At 34.8% G+C, this 19949-nt stretch overlaps 1 protein-coding gene across 1 annotated transcript in view; it reads right to left on the reverse strand.

Annotated features, from left to right (window-relative positions):
• Window positions 1-19949, reverse strand: part of LOC150095279 (lysosomal cobalamin transport escort protein LMBD1-like) — a 259870-nt gene that overhangs the window by 113580 nt on the left and 126341 nt on the right. The window contains exon 8 of the mRNA XM_090410049.1: window positions 13149-13274. Coding sequence (XP_090266175.1) covers window positions 13149-13274 — 126 coding nt within the window. The remainder of the gene's footprint in view (window positions 1-13148; window positions 13275-19949) is intronic.

A 19949-nucleotide genomic window follows, 5' to 3' on the forward strand; every position in this document is an offset into this window, starting at 1 on the left:
AAATATGAGGCTAATCTTCTTGAATGGCAGTCAGTCTCGAGTAGAGTAATGTGGGCAAATATGAGAATGGAGAACTGCACAATGAGACTTATTTGTGCCTATGGTCCCACAGAAGGTTCTACTAAGGTAAAAGTGGAGGTATTTTTTTGAGGCTTTAGAAAAAGCAATTGACACAATGAAAAAGGAAAAGTTGGTCCTTGTTGGGGATCTAAATAGCAGAGTAGGAAATAATTGTGAGACATACAAAAATATTTTGGGAAAATTTGGAGAAAAGAGCAAAGCTAATAATAATGGCAAATATCTGTTGGATTTCTGCTCAGGACATGGACTGGTTATTACTAACACCATGTTCCAACATAAAAATGTGCACAAATTCACATGGAGAGAAGAGGCTAGGAATAAGAAAAGTCTCATTGACTATGTTATTGTTGATAGTGATGTTTTCTCCCTGGTGCAGGACACCAGAGTGTACAGAGGATTGGAAATTGGAAGTGATCACTATTTAGTCTTGAGCAGGATAAAATTGAATTTCATATTGAAAAGAATAACATGTAAGAAAGTTTTAAAGCGAATAAAAGTTGAGCAGCTCTCAGATGTGAACTGTAGACTAAAATACAGAAAGATTATTGAAAAGAAAATGAAAGAATTTGAGAACAGGAATCAAACCTTGGAGATTCAGTGGCAAACTCTGAAGAAAACATTGACTGATTCTGCCAGAGAGGCATGTGGTGAGGTTGTGTGCAAGGATAAAAAAATCAGAACTCCCTGGTGGACACAGGAAATTAAAGAGGGAGTGAAGAAAAAGAAGAAAGCATATCAAAAGTTCCTGGCAAATAAGTCAGCTTTTACTCTTACAGAACACAGAGACAAATGTAAGAAAGCTAAACAGTGTGTAAAACTAGCTAAACAAAAGTCATGGGAGGACTTTGGCAAGAATATAGAAAATAAATATCAAGAAGGTGGCAAAATATTCTGGAAGTTGTTGAAGAAGCTTAGGAATGGAGGAAAGAGTGCTGTAAAAGGAGTTAGAGATTATAAAGGTGACATGAAAACAGGAGAAAAAGATATCCTTGAAGTATGGAGTAATTACTTTGAAAAACTGCTAAATGAAACAAGCAGTGATGACAGCACAGTGATAAAAAACGCTGACCAGGCATTCAGTCAGGAATACATATCCATACTTGAAGTAGAAAAAGCCATCAAAGGCTTGAAATGTGGAAAGGCAGCAGGAGTAGATGATATTCGACCAGAAATGCTGAAGTATGGTGGTATAAAAGTCTTACAGTGGCTGCACTGTAAGTTCAGAAAGCCTGGACAGAGGGACGAATTCCCGATGATTGGAGTAGATCTCTCATAGTACCCATATATAAAAAGGGAAATAAAACTGAATGTGAGAATTACAGAGGTATTTCCCTACTGAGTGTTCCTGGCAAGATCTATGCAAGTATACTTGAGAAACGGTTGAGAAGAATTGTGGAAGAAAAGCTTGGTGAAGAACAAGCTGGATTCAGGCCAAATAGAGGCTGTCAGGATCAGATCTTCACTTTACGACAAATAGTCGAGAAAGCATGGGAATACAACAAAGATCTGTATTTAAATTTTGTCGATTTGGAAAAGGCATATGACAAGGTGCCAAGAGAGAAGCTATTCAATACACTGCAGTTATATGGTGTCAATGGGGCATTATATCAAGCAATACTTAGTCTTTATTTGAGTTGTAAGTCAGCAGTTAGAATTGAAGTACAGGAAGATGGTTTAATGTTAAATCTGGTGTGAGACAAGGATGTACATTACCTCTGTTATTCATTATCTATATGGATCACATTATGAAGGAATGTGGTATTAAACCTGATATCAAAATTGGAGATGTTAATGTCAGCTCTTTGCTTTATGCGGATGATGTTATACTTCTAAATAAATCCGCTAGAAGTCTGCAAGATTCTCTGACTGAATTGAATAGCTGTTGTAACAGATATGGTATGAAGGTCAGCAATAAAAAGACAAAGACAATGAAAATAGGCAGAATCATTGAAAATGTCAACTGTGTTGTGAATGGAGAATCTGTGGAACAAGTAAAACTTTTCAGCTACTTAGGCACGATTTTTACTGAAGATGGTAAATTAAATATAGAAATAGACAACAGAATCAGCAAAGCTGGTATGGTGGGAAGTCAATTGAATAAATTCATATGGAATAAGAAAGAAATTAGTCGGAACACTAAATTAGCTGTATACAAGATAGTGTTCAAACCAGTTTTAATTTATGGATCTGAGAGCTGGGTCAGAAGTAAAACACTTGACCAAAGACTAGAGACCGCAGATATGAGATCCTGAGAAAGATTAGAGGCGTGAACAGATGGCATCAATGGCAATATCATATTAAAAATGAGGACATTAGGAAAGAACTTGACATTGTCAGCATCCAGGAATGCGTTAGCAGAGCTAATCTCAAGTGGTATGGTCACTTAAATAGAATGGGAGAGGAAAGATTAGTAAAACAAGTGTTCTCTGCCAGGTTGGCAGGAAAACGACCCAGAGGAAGACCAAGATATAGGTGGATTGATATGGTACAAAGTGCCTTAGACAATAGAAATATAAGATCTGATAATGTTGAAGTCTTGACAAGTAACAGACTGATTTGGAGGAAAATTGTAGATAGGAAGTTAGTAATGATGTAATTTTTTCATGTAGTTCTGTCATATCCTGTACACCCCTTGAGGGTACATGGCAGGAATTTGATGATGATGATGATGGTATTGTCTACACATGTATCGATTATTTTCAATATGGCACTGCCAGTTCTACCTAGCCCATCCCCATTTAAAGACTATGTTATTTGTAACAGCTTGCTATGCATGCAGTATGTACGTATCCTGTTGTTTAAAAATGTGGTAGATATGAGACTCGAATGTGTATGTGTGCATGAAATGTAGACAGTGGGAGGTGCTGGGAGACATGAGTGTCTCGATCTGAGGATTTAGTAGGGGCAGGGATAGTGCTTTGGGAACAGGTGGTTTTCAATTTGTGGATGCCAGTGTGTTGGAGGATGGAAAGAATGTTAAAGACCTACATATAGATTTAGCATTGGGCAGTTTAGTGGATGGAGATGGTTTGTTTGTCTGATGGCCATGATTGTGTTTGTGAATGTCAATTGAAAGTAGAAATGTGTGGAGAGAAATGACTCTGAGAAAGTAGCTCAAAGGAATGAAGACTGAGTTGAAGCGGGGGGGTGAATGAAGATCTTGGGAGGAAAGAGAGATTGGCTAGTCTGAGAGGAACACAATTTTTATATAAGGTGAAAGAGAACAGTATCAGAGAGGAAGGCAAGAGATGGGAGAGACAGTGGAAGTGAGGAAATCAGAAAGACGAGAAAAAGAGAGAGAGAGAGAGAGAGATTGGAAGCTTTAGAGTCAGGGATTTCAGTGAGAAGTGGACGAATGGATCTGTTCGGAGTGTTATGTATGGAAATTTGATGATTTGGGGTGTGCAGAGTAGAGTGCTTGCCTGGTGGAAGGTAGAATGTGGCAGTGAAGAGGGGTGAAAGTGTGGAGAAGATGACAGTAATAGTTGGGACAAATGACCTGAGAGGAAGCATGAATCGTGTAGCACCAGATTTAAGGTTGATATTAGACATAGGGCAGCAGAAATGTGTCAGAGGAAAGATAGTGAGCATGTTGCTCTGCTGTGATTTTGCAGAGTGGAGGAGAAGAGTTGTGATGATGAATGAGATGATAATGAGAATGTGCAGGAAAAGGGGTCTGGAATATGTGGATATGTGGGGTATGTTTGAGGATAGAAGAGAACTGTATACAAGGGATGCATTCCATTTGAATGCAGAAGGGTGCTGGCTGGCATTTGGAGAGACTGTTGCTTTCTGGGTAAGTGAGCGTGTTGGGACAGTGAAACTAGAATTGCACATGTGGAATGTTGTAGGGATGGCCTCATGTGGGATAGTGGCTTGAGAAATTAGATGTACAATATATTACAAAACCAGGTGGAGTATGAGGGAAGTAATAATGGCTAAAAGAATACTGGCAATACACCAGTTTTTTGTATACAAATGCTAGGAGCTCAGGACAGAGAATTTCAACGGAAATGAGAGTACAAGTATCCCTCGATTAAAGTGGTTAATTGATCCCTCGATGTTACCGCGTATATCAAAATCACATTAATCAAATATAGTAATCAATGGTAAAAAAGTACAATTCATCCATGATCGATTACTGTACTAATAGTTCGTTTTATATGGTACTCTTTTAGGAAAGATGAAAAATGAATGCAAAATAAATCTTTAATAAATGCTTGTACTAAAATTACTAAAATTACAAGTTACTAAAATTTTTTTATCAAAAGAAGTTATCAAGAGTCGTTTGAACAGGTTTAGTTTTTTTCTTATTGGCATAAATTCTACGATAAAAGCAAAATGACTCTACAGACATCAGCAAACAAGCATTCTTCTTCGATTAACATCTGGATCCACATCCATTACTTGCTGCTTAAGCGATTCTAAACTGTGAAATATTCCTTCCAGTTCTTTGACTGTTATCTCCTTTGGAACCTCATCTTCACATTCCATTTGTTCATTGTCTTCATATGCATGTTGTTGTTCAGTTTCAAGAAGATACCGAAATCTTTTGAATTTGAATCTAATAATTCTTTAACATCTTCTGCATCAACACCATCAACGATTTCTTCGACCACATTGTTCACAGGATTTTGAAAACTACATAAGTCATTAGTGCATTCTGCAAAAGGTTTTTCCAAACAGCTTTCATGGAGCTAGAAGACACTTGCTCCCACGAGTCATGAATGTTTTCAATTGCGTGTTTAATGTTAAATTTTTTCAAAAATTCTTGGAGCGTAATCGCCTTTTCTCCCATTGTTGTTTCTACTGCCTTTGAGAATGTATTTTAGAAAAATTTGCAACTTTCAGGCTTTGAAAGTTGCAATGATGCTCATTTCCATAGGTTGTAGCAATAATGTCGTATTTGGTGGGAAAAATAAAACTTTCACATTCTCACACAGATCATTAAGAGAATTTGGATGACCAGGTGCGTTATCTAAAAGCAGAAGAGAGCTTTGAAAGCGAAGTTATTTTTCATGCAATAAGCTTCAACTGCCGGGCAAAAATAAGACTTAAACCAATCTTCGAATAGACTTTGGCTAACCCACGCCTTCTGATTCGCCTGCCAAATTACAGGTAAAGAGTTCTTGTTACATCCTTTTAAAGTCCTTGGGTTCTGAGTTTGATAGACAAGCAGCACCTTCAATTTAAAATCTCCACTTGCATTCTCTCCAAGCATAACAGTTAAGTGATTTTTTGATACTTTATTTTATTTTGATACTTTATAGCCATGCTGTGCTGCTGCTTTTTTTTTTTTGATATAAAAGTTCTAGATGGCATTTTTTCCCAGTAGAGGCCAGTTTCATCTACATTGAAAATTTGGCGGTAATTGTAATAATTTTCTTCCATAGTTTTCTACAGCTCAGCAGGAAACATGGATGCAGCATCTTCATTGGCACTTGCAGCTTCACCTATTATTTTCACATTCTTTAGTCCAACCCTAGATTTAAAATTTTCAAGCAAACCTTTGCTAGCTGCAAATTTTGAATTGTCTTCTTCATATTTAGTCTCTTTAAGTCTTGAAAACAGGCTTAGAGCTTTGGCCGTGTTATTATAGGCACTAATTGGAATTCTCTTTTGATTGCAATCTTCCAGCCAAATAATCAATAGATCTTCCATTTCAACCATTATAGCAGTCTGGTTACGTGTGCATTGCATACTTGCAGATGTAGATGCAACTTTAACTTGCTCGCAATACTCATCAGGATTGGAAAATAGTCCGTATTGTAGACTCTTTAAAACCAAATTCACTTCCAATCTTACTTTACTTTCACCACGTTTAAATCTTTTAATTATATCAAGTTTTGTATCTAAGGTAATTACTTTCCTCTTCTTTTTTCACTTAATGACCCAGTTGTGGGATTGCTCTTATTGTTCGACATGATCAATGGGCTGTTAAATTTACAAAGAACGTAATTTGTAAATACGTACAGCAGAACAACTGGAGCTTATAATATACTCACTCTTAATGCTGGCAGCAAAGTAACTGGCTGGCACTGGTTCTGGGAGCACAGCTGAGTGAGAGGAATGATGTCATCATGCTCATGCCACGAAGCTTGCATGTTTTTGCAAGGTAAATTTAAAGGAGTGTTAATCAAAACTCTTGCTGCGTATATCTTGCCGCAATTAATTTCGCAACGTTAAGCAAGGGATACCTGTATATGGTGTGAGATAGATGTTTATTTAAAATAATTATAATACCAGAGGAAAACTCACGTAAAATACTTTATTTGCATGGAATTTTCGCCTAAATATCATAGGCACATCGTTAGTACAAGAACATAAAGTAGCAATTGAACATTAACAGACAATTCTAGAAACCACCACATAAGTAGCTATTGTAAGACAACTAAAAAGGTCAGTAAATTTCCTAACTTGTTAAAAACTATATATATTTAGACAAAATAGAGTTAGGAAAGATTAGCTGATTTAAAAAGTACTATCTCCTACAAAGAGTATAGACACAGGCCATAGAATCTGTTTAAGTTAGGAGAGAGTGAAGAAAGTTTCACGTGTTTCTTTATAAAGCCATTCCACGAGGAACTGGCTTTTATGAAAAGCTCGTCTTGTTCCAATGAACTCTACATCTAGTGTTGATAGCACGCTCTGCAAGTCCAGACTGTTCAGGCTCAAGGTATTTAATTTAATATAAGACCTGTGTTCTTGTAGCCAAATAAAAGTAGATCTTTATGCTTGTCCAAAATAAGATAACCAATAAGTACAAGGAATCTGATAGACACCTGAATAATTGAGAGGTGGAAGCTTGTCATTAGGAGAAGTGAGGACAATGGAGATTTTTCTGATGGGGGATATCTGAAAAGGCAACAATGGTTTTAAAACTATTATTTTAAAACTATATTCAGTGGTTTTAAAACTTTTGCTATCCATTCACTAATGCCTCGCACATAAGGGATAAGAATGCAAGTTATTTCTTCTGTATTTGGAGAGGTAGATATACCAAACTGTTAAAAGCTCCTTTGATGAAAGAATCCTTAAAACCTTAGATAAAAAGGTGGAATTAATAGTTTGTAATTTTTTCTAACAATTTTTCTTCTGAAGAACATAAATTGGGCCTGATGAACCAATGAATCACCATCCAGTCAATAGTTCCAGCCTTCTAACTGGGATGGTGATGAGATTCAGCATGGATATAGTTGCCTGTATGAGTCTTCTTCCATAAAACTCAGAAATGTAGGCTACCATCTGGTGATGAAGAATTACAAGATCTAAAAAAGGCTAACTGCTTATTTACTTCTTCTAGGAGAACCGGATCCAGGGATGAAGAAATTTAGAAACTGCTGTAACTCAGAAGAAGAGCTATTTCAGATTGCAAAAATATCATCCACATATCTGAATCAGTGAGTAGGTCTAGGAGAAATAACCCATTGCCGTTTCTTCGATTTGCTGATATAACTTGTTTTCAAATGAGAAATAAGCAGAATGTATTATAAAATAAATAGTTTTAACAATATCTGAAAGAAATTCAATGGTGTCAGATATACGAACATTAGTAAACAAGAAAATAACATCTAAACTATTCATAATATCTGAGGCATCCAAATAAAGATCGAAATTTTATTTTTAAAATCCAAAGTATTTTTTGTGTAAGTAGCAGTTCTAGTTGAAATAAATTAGATAAGAATTTAGAAATTTTTTAAGTGGGACATCCTATACAGTCTACGACTGACCTTAATGGAATACCTAGTTTATGAACTTGGGAAAGACCATACAATCTAGGTGGACAACCAAAGAGGTTTTAAGTTTTTTCTTTTGATCTTCATTCCAAGTAGAAACATTATTGATAAGAGAATTAAGTCTGTTTAATTGACTACAGGTAGGATCAAATGTGAGGGGCCTGTAAGTTGAATAGTCTCATAGTAATAGAGACTTTTTCTTTCATATTGTTTTCTATCTTGAACAACAGCCTTTCCTGGTCAGCCTTCGTAATAATTAAATAGTTATTATTCTTCAATGATTTCAGTGCTTTAAATTCAGAAAAAGAGAGATTAGGATGCAGAGGCTTCGCACTGAAAATAATGCCTACTCATGATATTTCATTATTAAAAGAAACAGATAAGACAAGATATTCAGTGGGATGTTGCTACATGCCAAGGAATACAGACGGTAATTGGTAGGAAATGTTTAGGCAAATTACCCTGGCAAGTGCAAAGCAAGCAATCCTTATAGGGCACTTCAACTATAGTGATATAAACTCAGCAGAGGAGGTAGAATGCAGCAATAAAGGAACTGAATTTTTGAATTTCTTGAGAGACAACTGTCTTGGGCAGCATTAGTGGAGTGAACACGAGGATCAAGAGTTTTGGATTTGGTCATGGCATCAGATCTGATTATGACTGAGATAATATACTTGCTCCCCATTGGTGAGAGTGACCATGTAGTCTTGAATTGGAGGATGAATAGGCATGTGGAGGTATCAAACCAGAGGGAAGTTATGTGGAATTATAAGGCTCCCTGAATCTTGTCATAGAATGACCAAGACATTGCTGAGACATGTGCCCCTGTATGACTGTTAAGTGCAATTTCAACATTATCAAAATCTAGTAATCGGATTATTCGATAAGTTAGATTCAATATTAGTCATACCTTAATTCCTTTCTTTCCCTATAATCTAACCTTTTCCTTCTATAAAATACCTAGCTAAATGCCCTATTTTGTTATCGTTGTAACATCTAAGCAGAGCAGTTTCTTTTTGTACTTATCTACAATTAGTCTTGTTCTCACTAGATGATTCATCTGACATGTTATGGGAGTTAATTACTTTAAGCTCTTCTAACATTTTGATTGGTCTCTCTTGCCTTTCCAATATCAGTCTTTGTTGTTTCTCCGTCTCTTTCTTAATGAAATTTCTTAGCAATTGTAGTTCCAGAGAATCTGCTAATCTAGTCTTATAAAATGAACATCTAAACTAATATCTATATTGTGATCAAAATCTTTAACATATTTCTTATTATTTCCTTCAATTTTATTCAACTTAACTTTCTGAATTTCATTCTTATTATTACAAACCATAATTTCTGTAGGAGTGCACTTGTTTAGAGTTTGAGGACTGATAGATGTCTTCAATTCTCTCTTCTCTAAAGATTATTCTAGATTCTTAGCTTTGTTCTTGTAGAGACATGTGTCCTCTTTTATTTCTTCCTTTAACACTTTGAGTCCTATCGATGTAAATATACATCGATATGTATATATATATTTACAGTAAGTCTAGGAATCAAAGTGTTAAGCCTACTCTGAACTGGTGAAATGTAGACCAGTCTAGTGAGTTTTCCATCTTCTGAGACAATTTATGAGCTTGCTTAATAATTTATTGTAGCAATCTGAAATGGTTTCTTTACTGTGCTGAATGCATTTATGTAATTTCCACAAATTCAGATTTACATCTCTTACTTAAGAATATTCCGCTATTAATGTACTTTTACATTTAGTGTAATCTATTGTGTCTCGCAAGATAGGCAAGATATTTAAGTATGTTTTAGCCTTACCCACTAACTTATTCCTAAGAATTATCAGGAAGCAAAAATCCAACCATTTTCCTTAAGCTTTTCTTCAGATTTAAAATAAGGTTCTACATTTTCAGGGTCTTCTTTCGAAATTGTCGGAATTACAAGATTAGGGTTTACAGTTCTAAAAAACTCTCTGTTTTCCGTTATATTAGTATCTACTGAAGAATCACAATCATCTTCTGTATCCATTTCTTAACTTGATAATGACCAAACCTTTTATACAACACACATTGATACTGATGCCAAAACTAACCCAATCTAATCTTAGTTTTTCTTTATTGGAGTTTATCCTGTTGGCTATACCGCTTGTAATAATCTTACTTTGTCTTCAGTTATTTCTTTAGTGTCATAAAATGTTGTGAAATGTTGATTGCCACCATCTGTAACATTCTACGATATCTTATTTGCTCACACTCTGTAGTCTAACAATTTTGTTTTTCAACTGAGCCAGTTAGACAGATTGAGGGCGAGTTTGTAAGTTTTTAAGCTGAAGACAAAGCAGATACTGTTCTTATTTCCCCACTAACTTGAATCTTTACTTTAAATAGGTCATGGCTTAAACATAATCACATGTAGGTTCCATTTAATTAAATCTAGAATTCTTATTATACAGCTCAATCCGCATTAGGTTATTTACGCAATTGAATCACAATTCATAGTTATTTATAAATGTTTCAAGATTAGGTTTAGTTCTCCTACATTTCTTTTCTACTCTTAAAACCTAAATGCAATTTAATACATCCAACTAATCACTCTTATAGACAGTGAATGTAAATCTTAACTCAATATTAACTCATGCTACTTCATAACAGTACAGGTATCCCTCGATTAACACGGTTAATTAATCCCTCGATGTTACCGCATATATCAAAATTGCATTAATCAAATCTAATAACCAATGGTAAAAATTGCAATTCATCCATGATCGATTACTGTATTAATAATTCGTTTTATGTGGTACTCTTTTAGGAAAGCTAAAAAATGAATGCAAAGTAAATGTTTATTAAATACTTGTACCTACATTTGTACAAGTTATCAAGAGTCGTTTGAACAGTTTTAGTTTTTTTCTTATTGGCATAAATTCTACGGTAACAAGCAAAATGACTCTCCAGAATTCGGCAAATAAGCAATAAAACAAAGAAAAACACTGCAAACATAATACATGATGGTACAAATTAAGTGGATATTGAATCCAACATTATTTCATAACTAAATATAGAAACTACAAGATTTTCATGCCGAATATATAGAAACTAAAAGTTTCGGCAGATGCAAGCATAACTAACCTTATGGGCAACTCGTAGTAAAGGTGGAGTAAGCTCCAGATCACTTTCCTTTGTATTTTCCATAATGTAAAGCACATCTCCTGATGGTTTATGATAATAAAACGGTTATTTTTTATCATGAGAACTATAGGAGAGAATGACTACTATTTGGGTTTTTTTGGTCAAATATATTGATTTTAAACTAAGTTATGCCAACTAGTTTCGCCAACTGTGGCTCTTGGCTTAATCAGGGTTAAAATTATATAAATGTAAGAATACTTAAATGCTAAAAAACTGTGTGTACTGAAACCATAAATGGACCAAATACAATTGCATTTTTATAAAAGCAGAAGAACACGTACATCACACGTATAGCACGTGCATGATCTACTAGTTATTATGTAGGAACGTTCTGTAGTTGGCAGCAAAATTTAATTTTGGCATGTTGAAAGATCTAATGAGGGTCTTCTAGATCTCAGGCAGAATTAATCCTTGGATTCTATTTAGGTTTTCTTCTGAACGGAGAACTGTTGTGATTTCATTTATCATTCGGGAGTGGAAACCCTTCTCTAAGTAGGGCATGGAGCTTCTATAAAAGAAGCTACAACAGTTCTCCGTTCAGAAGAAAATCTAAATAGAAACCAAGGATTAATTCTGCCCAAGATCAGAAAGACCTTCATTAGATCTTTCAACATGCCAGAATTAAATTTTGCTGCCACTACAGAACGTTCCTGCATAATAACTAGTAGATCATACACGTGCTATGCGTGTGATGTGCGTGTTCTTCTGCTTTTATAAAAATCAAATTGTATTCGGTTGATTTATGATTTCAGTGGAAACAGTTTTTTAGCATTTAAGTGTTCTTACATTTATATAATTTTAACCCTGATGAAGCCAACAGCCACAGTTGACGAAACTAGTTGGTATAACTTAGTTTAAAATAAATATATTTGACCAACACAACCCAAATAGTAGTCATTCTCTCCTATACATGATCATTTATTTATTTTCAGTTACAATCTAGAAATGATTGAACAAAGAATAAAAAAAGAACAACTAAACCATACTATACTGACATCGGAGGTCGCGGTATCTCTCAGATACAATTTACTGTCAAATATCACAAACCTTTACATAAGATGTGTTAAACCAAACTGACAGCAAAAAAAACAGTGCGGAATATCACCCATAACATATGAATGCACAGCTACTCATGACCTTCAAGCTATACACTGATTTGTGTAGGAATATTTATATTAAACATTTTGCATGTATCTGTCAGATCAGCTGCGAGCTCCGCATGGTTAAAGGAGCATTGATCAAAACTCTTGCTGCGTATATCAAGGGATTGCTGCAATTAATTTCGCCACGCTAAGCAAGGAACACCTGTACTCTTCTTATTCTTATAATGTTAACTTAAATAATCAAATCTTAATTATTTACTTCATCACAATTGACTACAAACAAAGGCACACACGATACGAATTGTTCTGAATTATAACATATCTAGGTATTTATGATGTGTTGCATTATTTACAATAATCTTATTCAGCACAGTCCATTACATGAAACTTTTGTCCTCTTTCTTTATGCTGACTTGCTCTTGATCTCCTGCCAAACTTCTTCTGTCTGAATCGTCGATACTTCTGCACTCACTCTAACCCTTAATTTGGTAACATGGGAGCAATGAGTGTACGAGTGGTTCTTATGATGCCGATCGACAGCAGACGTCTCATGGTGGTGGTGGACCCAGGTAAGACAAGGTGAAAACCAAACACTTCTCTTTTGATGACCAACAGTAGACCTTATATGGTGGCAGACCCAGATAAGAGAAGGTGAAAAACCTTAAGACTAAATCTTTCCTGACGCTGGAGCTTTTAAAGGCCCAGACTTTGTGTGTGTGCACGTGCATGTCTCTCAAAACTTCCATATATTGTCATGGGTTGGCATCTCCATGTGTCTTTCAAAATTGCCACATATGGACAGGGATATACATATCATTACATAGTGACATCATGTTTCACGTGTCACAATAGTTTAATAGTCTTGTAATTAGGTTATTACATACAAAAGGATTTATTTTAAGAATATAAACAACGACATTTCTTTATGTGTAATTTCTTTATAAGAAAAAAAAAAAACTCGGAAAAACAACATGATAAATTATATATCATGTGAGATTTTACAACTGTACAATTTCCTATATTAAGATTGCATAACTAAATATAATACTTACTCTTTCTTTAATTGTTGCAATTTGAGCAGAAGTGCATGCTTTATCTTGTAGCAGAGCTTCATGTTCAGCTTCAGTGCTGCGAGTCCCCCTAATAAGTCCAATTGGCCAAGCTGCTAAGCCAGAGCCCTATTTTAAGTTAAAAAAGCAAACTCAATGATCAATTCAAATTTTAGTAGATTTAATATTGATGAATAAGAGTCAAGCTACCTTTATTTTAGATTCTAAATTTTAGCTTTAATCAACTATTCGAGACAAAATTACATTCCTAATCACAATAAAGACAGAGTACTGATGATGGTATGATTACAAGTATAAAATACAATTATTATTAGATGCAGTTGACCAACTAGGACAAACTTAGAGGGATTAAAAAAAAAAAAAAAAAAAAAATCTTATAGCCAACAGTTCACCATAATTTTCCATAAATTAAATAAATACAATTGAAATTATAATAAACATTGGGTGCCTGGAAAGTAGACATATAGTCTAGTAAAAATAAAGAAAATAATAATAAATCCTTAACCAATCCATTGTACTGATGTACTATAGGTTTAAACCTTTTGTTTGTAGGAAACACATGAAATAAAAATAATTACTAAAGAAAAAGCTCAAAGCCTTCATTTTGGCAATATAAAATAACATAGGCAGAGTGGATATTAAATCCAACATTATATAAGGCGAATATGGATGCTTGGGCAGCACCAATGTCTTTTAAGTAGTCAAAGCTAAGGCAACTCAGGGATGCTGAGGATTGTATTCTTGTAAGCTCACAGGTCAACTTAAGAGACTTTCATAGTTTCTACAAACATACAGCTTTGAAATAATGTTGGATTTAATAAAAATAAGTACACCATTAACTAACTGTTGCCATTTACATATCATGACAAATGTTTTTTTTTTTTAATCATTTAAAAATTCCTTATATATACCCTCAAGGGGTGCACAGGATATGATAGTACTACATGAAAAATTTATATCATTACTACTTCCTTTCTATTTTCCTCCAAATCAGTATGTTACCTGTCAAGACCTCAATATTATCAGGTCTTATATTTCTTGTCTTCTAAAGCACTTTTCACTGAATCAATCCACCTATATCTTGGTCTTCCTCTGGGTCATTTTTCTGCCAACCTGGCAGAGAACACTTATTTTGCTAATCTTTTCTCTCCCATTTGCTCAAGTGACCACACCACCACCTGAGATTAGATCTGCTAATGCATTCCTGGATGCTGACAATATCAAATTCTTTTCTAACATCCTCGTTTTTAATATGATACTGCCATTAATGCCATCTGTTCATGCCCCTAATCTTTCTCAGGACTCTCATATCCGTGGTCTCTAGTCTTTGGTGAAGTGTTTTACTTCTAACCCAGCTCTCAGATCCATAAGTTAAAATTGGTTTGAACACTGTCTTGTATACAGCTAATTTAGTGTTTTGGCTAATTTCTCTCTTATTCCATATAAATTTATTCAAGTGACTTCCTACCATACCAGCTTTGTTCATTCCGTTGTCTATTTCCATATTTAATTTACCATCTTAAATAAAAATCATGCCTAAGTAGCTGAAATGTTTTACTTGTTCTATAAGTTTTCCATTAACAATAAAATTGATATTTTCAATGTTTCTGCTGATTTTCATTGTCTTTGTATTTTTAATGCTGACCTTCATACCATATCTATTACAACAGTTATTCAATTTAGTCAGGGAATCTTGCAGACTTGTAGCGGATTTATTTTAAAGCATAACATCATCCACATAAAGCAAAGAGCTGAGATTAACACCTCCAATTTTGATAATAGTTTTAATACCACTTTCCTTCATAATGTGATCCATATAGATAATGAATAACAGAGGGGATAATGTACATCCTTGTCTGACACCATATTTAACATTAAACCACCTTCCTGTACTTCCTTCAATTCTAATTGCAGACTTACAACTCAAATAAAGACTAAGTATTGCTTGATATGATGCCACATTAACACTATATAACTGTAGCATCTTGAATAGCTTCTCTCTTGGCACCTTGTCATATTGTTGTGTCCCATTTTACGATTATTATCCTATCTAGTGAAATTATGCTTATCTATGTTCAACTATTATCTATGCACGAGATATCACCCAAAATACAAATATTTAAGTTATTTCTCCCCTTCGTGTCCCTAATATTTATATTATGCTGCGCCTTTTGGGACATTTAGTTTGAGATATTAAATACAAAAACAAGGAGCAATTACTAAAATATGTCTGAATGTGAAACAATATTGCGGTCATGACACTTTATCTCGTTTCTTAACACATTAATTTCCCGCATGATTAGGTTCGTACATTTTTCAAGTGGTGCATTGGGCAGCAATTTCAGACAACTGTTTTATCAATGAACAAAGGTTTATTAAACTCATTAGCATGGTACAATTCAATTTCTAATATAATTCAATTCAATACTAAGAAATTATTTACAAAATAACATTAGCTTATCACAAGTAATTTGGCTATGATCCTATATGGGTATTACGATCGTGCCGCCATAACAAATTCAACACATAATATCATATGTATAATCCCAGATATGTATAATCCCAGTTAACCCCATATTAGTCAGAATATACGCTGTATGCTGTAGCACATGGACATGTGTGATCAACTCACTCTATTTAACTATTTAAAACTATGTAGATTAAATTATCCTTTCACTGTACTAACATATAACTTTGACATGTAAAGCTTTCCTATACGTTACAATACACTTGCATAATCAGGACATGTAATTACTTATATAATATTAATATTAACAGGCATACTTTCATTATAATCAGTAATGTACTAAAGCCCTAGTATAAATTTCCTTAGTCTCTTCAACAGTTCAGTAATAGAATAATGATTACAATTACAGACGATTTTTAGTTGACACGAGATTTTTACAGTACCTTTTTCTCTCGAGTTTTCTATATTGGCCTCTACCTTTTTCCGATTGTACTATCCTGGTATGATCTCTCCTATAATCTGTCACTCCTAAGTTCAGTTCTTTTGGCAATAAACTGTGCTTACGCGATCTTAACCTTTCGTACTTGCATTAAGGACACTTTTAGAATCATCTATACAATGGCTGTGAAACTCACCACGTGGACACAGACTTTATTTTACAGATTTCCTTTTTTTCGTAGTCGTCACTGGATTATGAAACACATAGATAATACCTTCTTTCCTTTGGCTAAATGGCATTCCTCGTTTCTTACCATAGAAAATGCGGAATTGAAATCCCGCTCACTTTTGTTTCCTTGTTGTGACGACGGAGATTAACTCCAATCCCGCCACTCAGGAAAACCATGTGAAACCTCTACAAAAAACTCATGAAGAAACTCTCTGGGGAAAAAGCCTTCTTGGGGGGGGGGGGGTTCTAACCCTTTTATACCTTGACCCCTAACAGCACCTAATTAATTTCTTTTCTCCGCCCCTTACTTGATTTGACTTCACCGACCAATTAGGGTGGCGTTTTTCTGCCAAACATCCTTTGGTCGGCGAGCCTGTGATGATGTCTCAAATCAGGAATTGACCCTGAGCGATAGTCTGTTGTTTTTCTTTTGCTAGCCTCTAAATTAATCCCCTTTCCAAATTTTCTAGGAATTTGCTTAATTTTTTTTATCTCTAGCCTCTCACATACAGTTTCTTATTACTAATCTTTTCTGTTTTACTTAGATAAATTTTTTTTTTTTTTTATATCATATCACAACACTAATATATTCTTTCTTTTATTATTTAGTTCAACAACAATTTTTTTGACATATATTTTACTTGGATGCAAGAATATTTTTCTCTCTTTTAAATAATTCATCTATTAGCTTTTATATAGGGGTTTTATTTTATTTGCTCTTCATGTTACACTATGATAGCTTGGAATTCTACATTCTTAAGGTATCAGAGTGTAACAATATGCCTTTTCCAGATATACAAAACTTAAATAAAGATCTTTATTATATTCCCATGATTTCTAAAGTATCTGTCATAAAGTGAAAATCTGATCCTGACAGCCTCTATTTGGCCTGAATCCAGCTTGTTCTTCACCAAGCTTCTCTTCCATAATCCTTCTCAACCGCTTCTCAAGTATACTTGCATATATCTTATCAGGAACACTCAGTAATGAAATACCTCTGTAAATCTCACATTCAGTTTTATTTCCATTTTTATATATGGGTACTCTGAAAGCTCTACTCCAATCATCTGGAATTCGTCCCTCTGTCCAGAGCTTCTGAACTATGCAGTGCAGCCACTGTAAGACTTTTATACCTCCATACTTCAGCATTTCTGGCCGAATATCATCTACTTCTGCTGCCTTTCCACATTTCTGGCTTTTTCTAATTCCATTATGGATATGTATTCCTGAATAAGCCTGTTGAATGTTTTTTACCACTGTGCTATCACTGCTTGATTCATTTAGCAATTTTTTGAAGTAATTATTCCATACTTCAAGGATATCTTTTTCTCCAGTTTTCATGTCGCCTTTATCATCTCTAATTCCTTTTACAACACGCTTTTCTCCATTTCTTAGCTTCTTCTTCAACAACCTCCAGAATATCTTGCCACCCTCTTGATATTTATTTTCTATGTTCTTGCCAAAGTCCTTCCGTGACTTTTGTTTAGTGTTCTTATATTTGTCTCTGTATTCTCTAAGAGCACAAACTGACTTATTTGCCAGGAACTTTTGATATGCTTTCTTCTTTTCCTTCACTATCTCTTTAACTTCTTGTTTCCACCATGGAGTTCTGATTTTTTCTATCATTACAGACAACCTCACCACATGCCTCTTTGGCTGAATCAATGAAAGTTTTCATCAGGATTTACCACTGAATCTTCAAGATTTGGATCCTGTTATGAAACTCTTTCATTTTTTCTTGAATAATACTTGTGTATTTTAGTCTACAATTCATCTGAGAGCTGTTCAACTTTTATTCTCTTTAAAACTTTCTTACATGTTCTTCTTTTCAATATGAAATTCAATTTTATTCTGCTCAAGACTAAATGGTGATCACTTCCAATTTCAGATCCTCTGTACTCTCTGGTGTCCTGCACCAGTGGGAAAGCATCACTATCAAACAACAATAACATAGTCAATGAGACTTTTCTTATTCATTATCTCTTCTTTCCATGTGAATTTGTGCACATTTTTATGTTGGAACATTGTGTTAATAATAACCAGTCCATGTTCTGAGCAGTAATACCTGTTGAATTACTTCTCAGAACATGGACTGAGAAGTAATACCTGTTGAATTACCGCTCAGTCCATTTGCTGAGCAGTAATTTAACAGGTATTTGTGATTATTATTAGCTTTGCTCTTTTCTCCAAATTTTCACAATGTTTAATTTTGTATGTCTGACAATCATTTCCTACTCTGCTTTTTAGATCCCCAACAAGGACCAACTTTTCCTTTTTCATTGTGTCAGTTGCTTTCTCTAAAGCCTCAAAAAAATCCCTCCACTTATACCTTAGTAGAACCTTCTGTGGGACCATAGGCACAAATAAGTCTCATTGTGCAGTTCTCCATTCTCATATTTGCCCACATCACTCTACTTGAGACTGCCTGCCATTCAAGAAGATTAGCCTCATATTTAGTATTGAATACTATGGCTACTCCTTCTTTTCCTTGATTGTCATTGCCTGAATATAACATTTTGTATTTATTGCTCAGAAAGATCTCACCAGTTTTGGTCTTTTTTGTTTCAGTCACCCCTATTATGTCGATCTGGTACTCATCTAATTCCTCAGCTAGCTCCATTTCTTTACCATTCAGGCTTCTTATGTTGATAGTACCGATCTTTAACTCTGGTGATGTTGAGTTGGGGTTTGTTTTTAGATTTGTTCCAGTAGCTGACTTTTCGCTGTTTGCCCTAGTTCTCTGGCGAAAACAACGGGGGCCTTGTTTAACTGGGCGACGCCCCAGCGGGCATGAAATTTTGTCATGTTGTACCATCATTTGAAATTTTGGTTTAAGCCAATAAGAATACAATTTAGTCGGCTAAATCTCAAATTGCGACATCCTCATCCGTTCAGTATCCAGGTAGATAGCCAACAGGGTGCACCACAAGAAGGTGAGGATTAGACATTAGGTCAGAAGCCTTGGTTGGTTCTCTGCATTCCTTTGAAGGTTATGCAGAGGTCTTCTCTCTCAGTTATATAGCTTTGACCCTTAGGCACCCCTCTCTCTCTCTCTCTCTTTTTTTTTTTTTTTTTTTACAACACTAATAAATAAATAAAGAATATATTTATTTATTCCATTCCTAATCTTTTGCTTGTTTTCTATTCTGCATCTTCAAAGCACAAACAGCACGCTGCAGTATGTAAATAGCAACAATTAGTTAATAGTTGGAATAATTTAAAATTGTAATGGACGATGCAAAAAACTGAAGTTCTAAGTGGCACCATCTATTTCATGCTGAGGTTTAATGGGATATTTACATCACTAGGAAAGGATTAAAAACTAATTTTAATGCTTCCAATATCCTCTGATAATTAATTTATTAATTATCAGAGGTCCCACTTTACATCCTGGGCCACCTACAAATGCCCATAAAGGGTGCAACACAGATAGGACTTTAGATTTACCCAAGTGTTTCACCTAAGTATTGTGTTATATTTAGTGTGAATTATACTTAAAAGACATAGGTGTTGCCCAGGAAACTATATGTTCGCCTTTTATTAGTCCATTTTTGATAAGGTTTCACTGGCCTAACAGCTGTTTTGAACTGGTTGGTTCTCTTCAGAGAGCAAAAACTCTCATTCGGTAATAAGGACCTTGAAATTTCAG

Source organism: Typopeltis vanoorti, chromosome 20 (assembly GCF_054136105.1).
Source record: "Typopeltis vanoorti isolate ZY-2024b chromosome 20, IOZ_Tvanoo_1.0, whole genome shotgun sequence".
Classification (NCBI taxonomy): domain Eukaryota; kingdom Metazoa; phylum Arthropoda; class Arachnida; order Uropygi; family Thelyphonidae; genus Typopeltis; species Typopeltis vanoorti.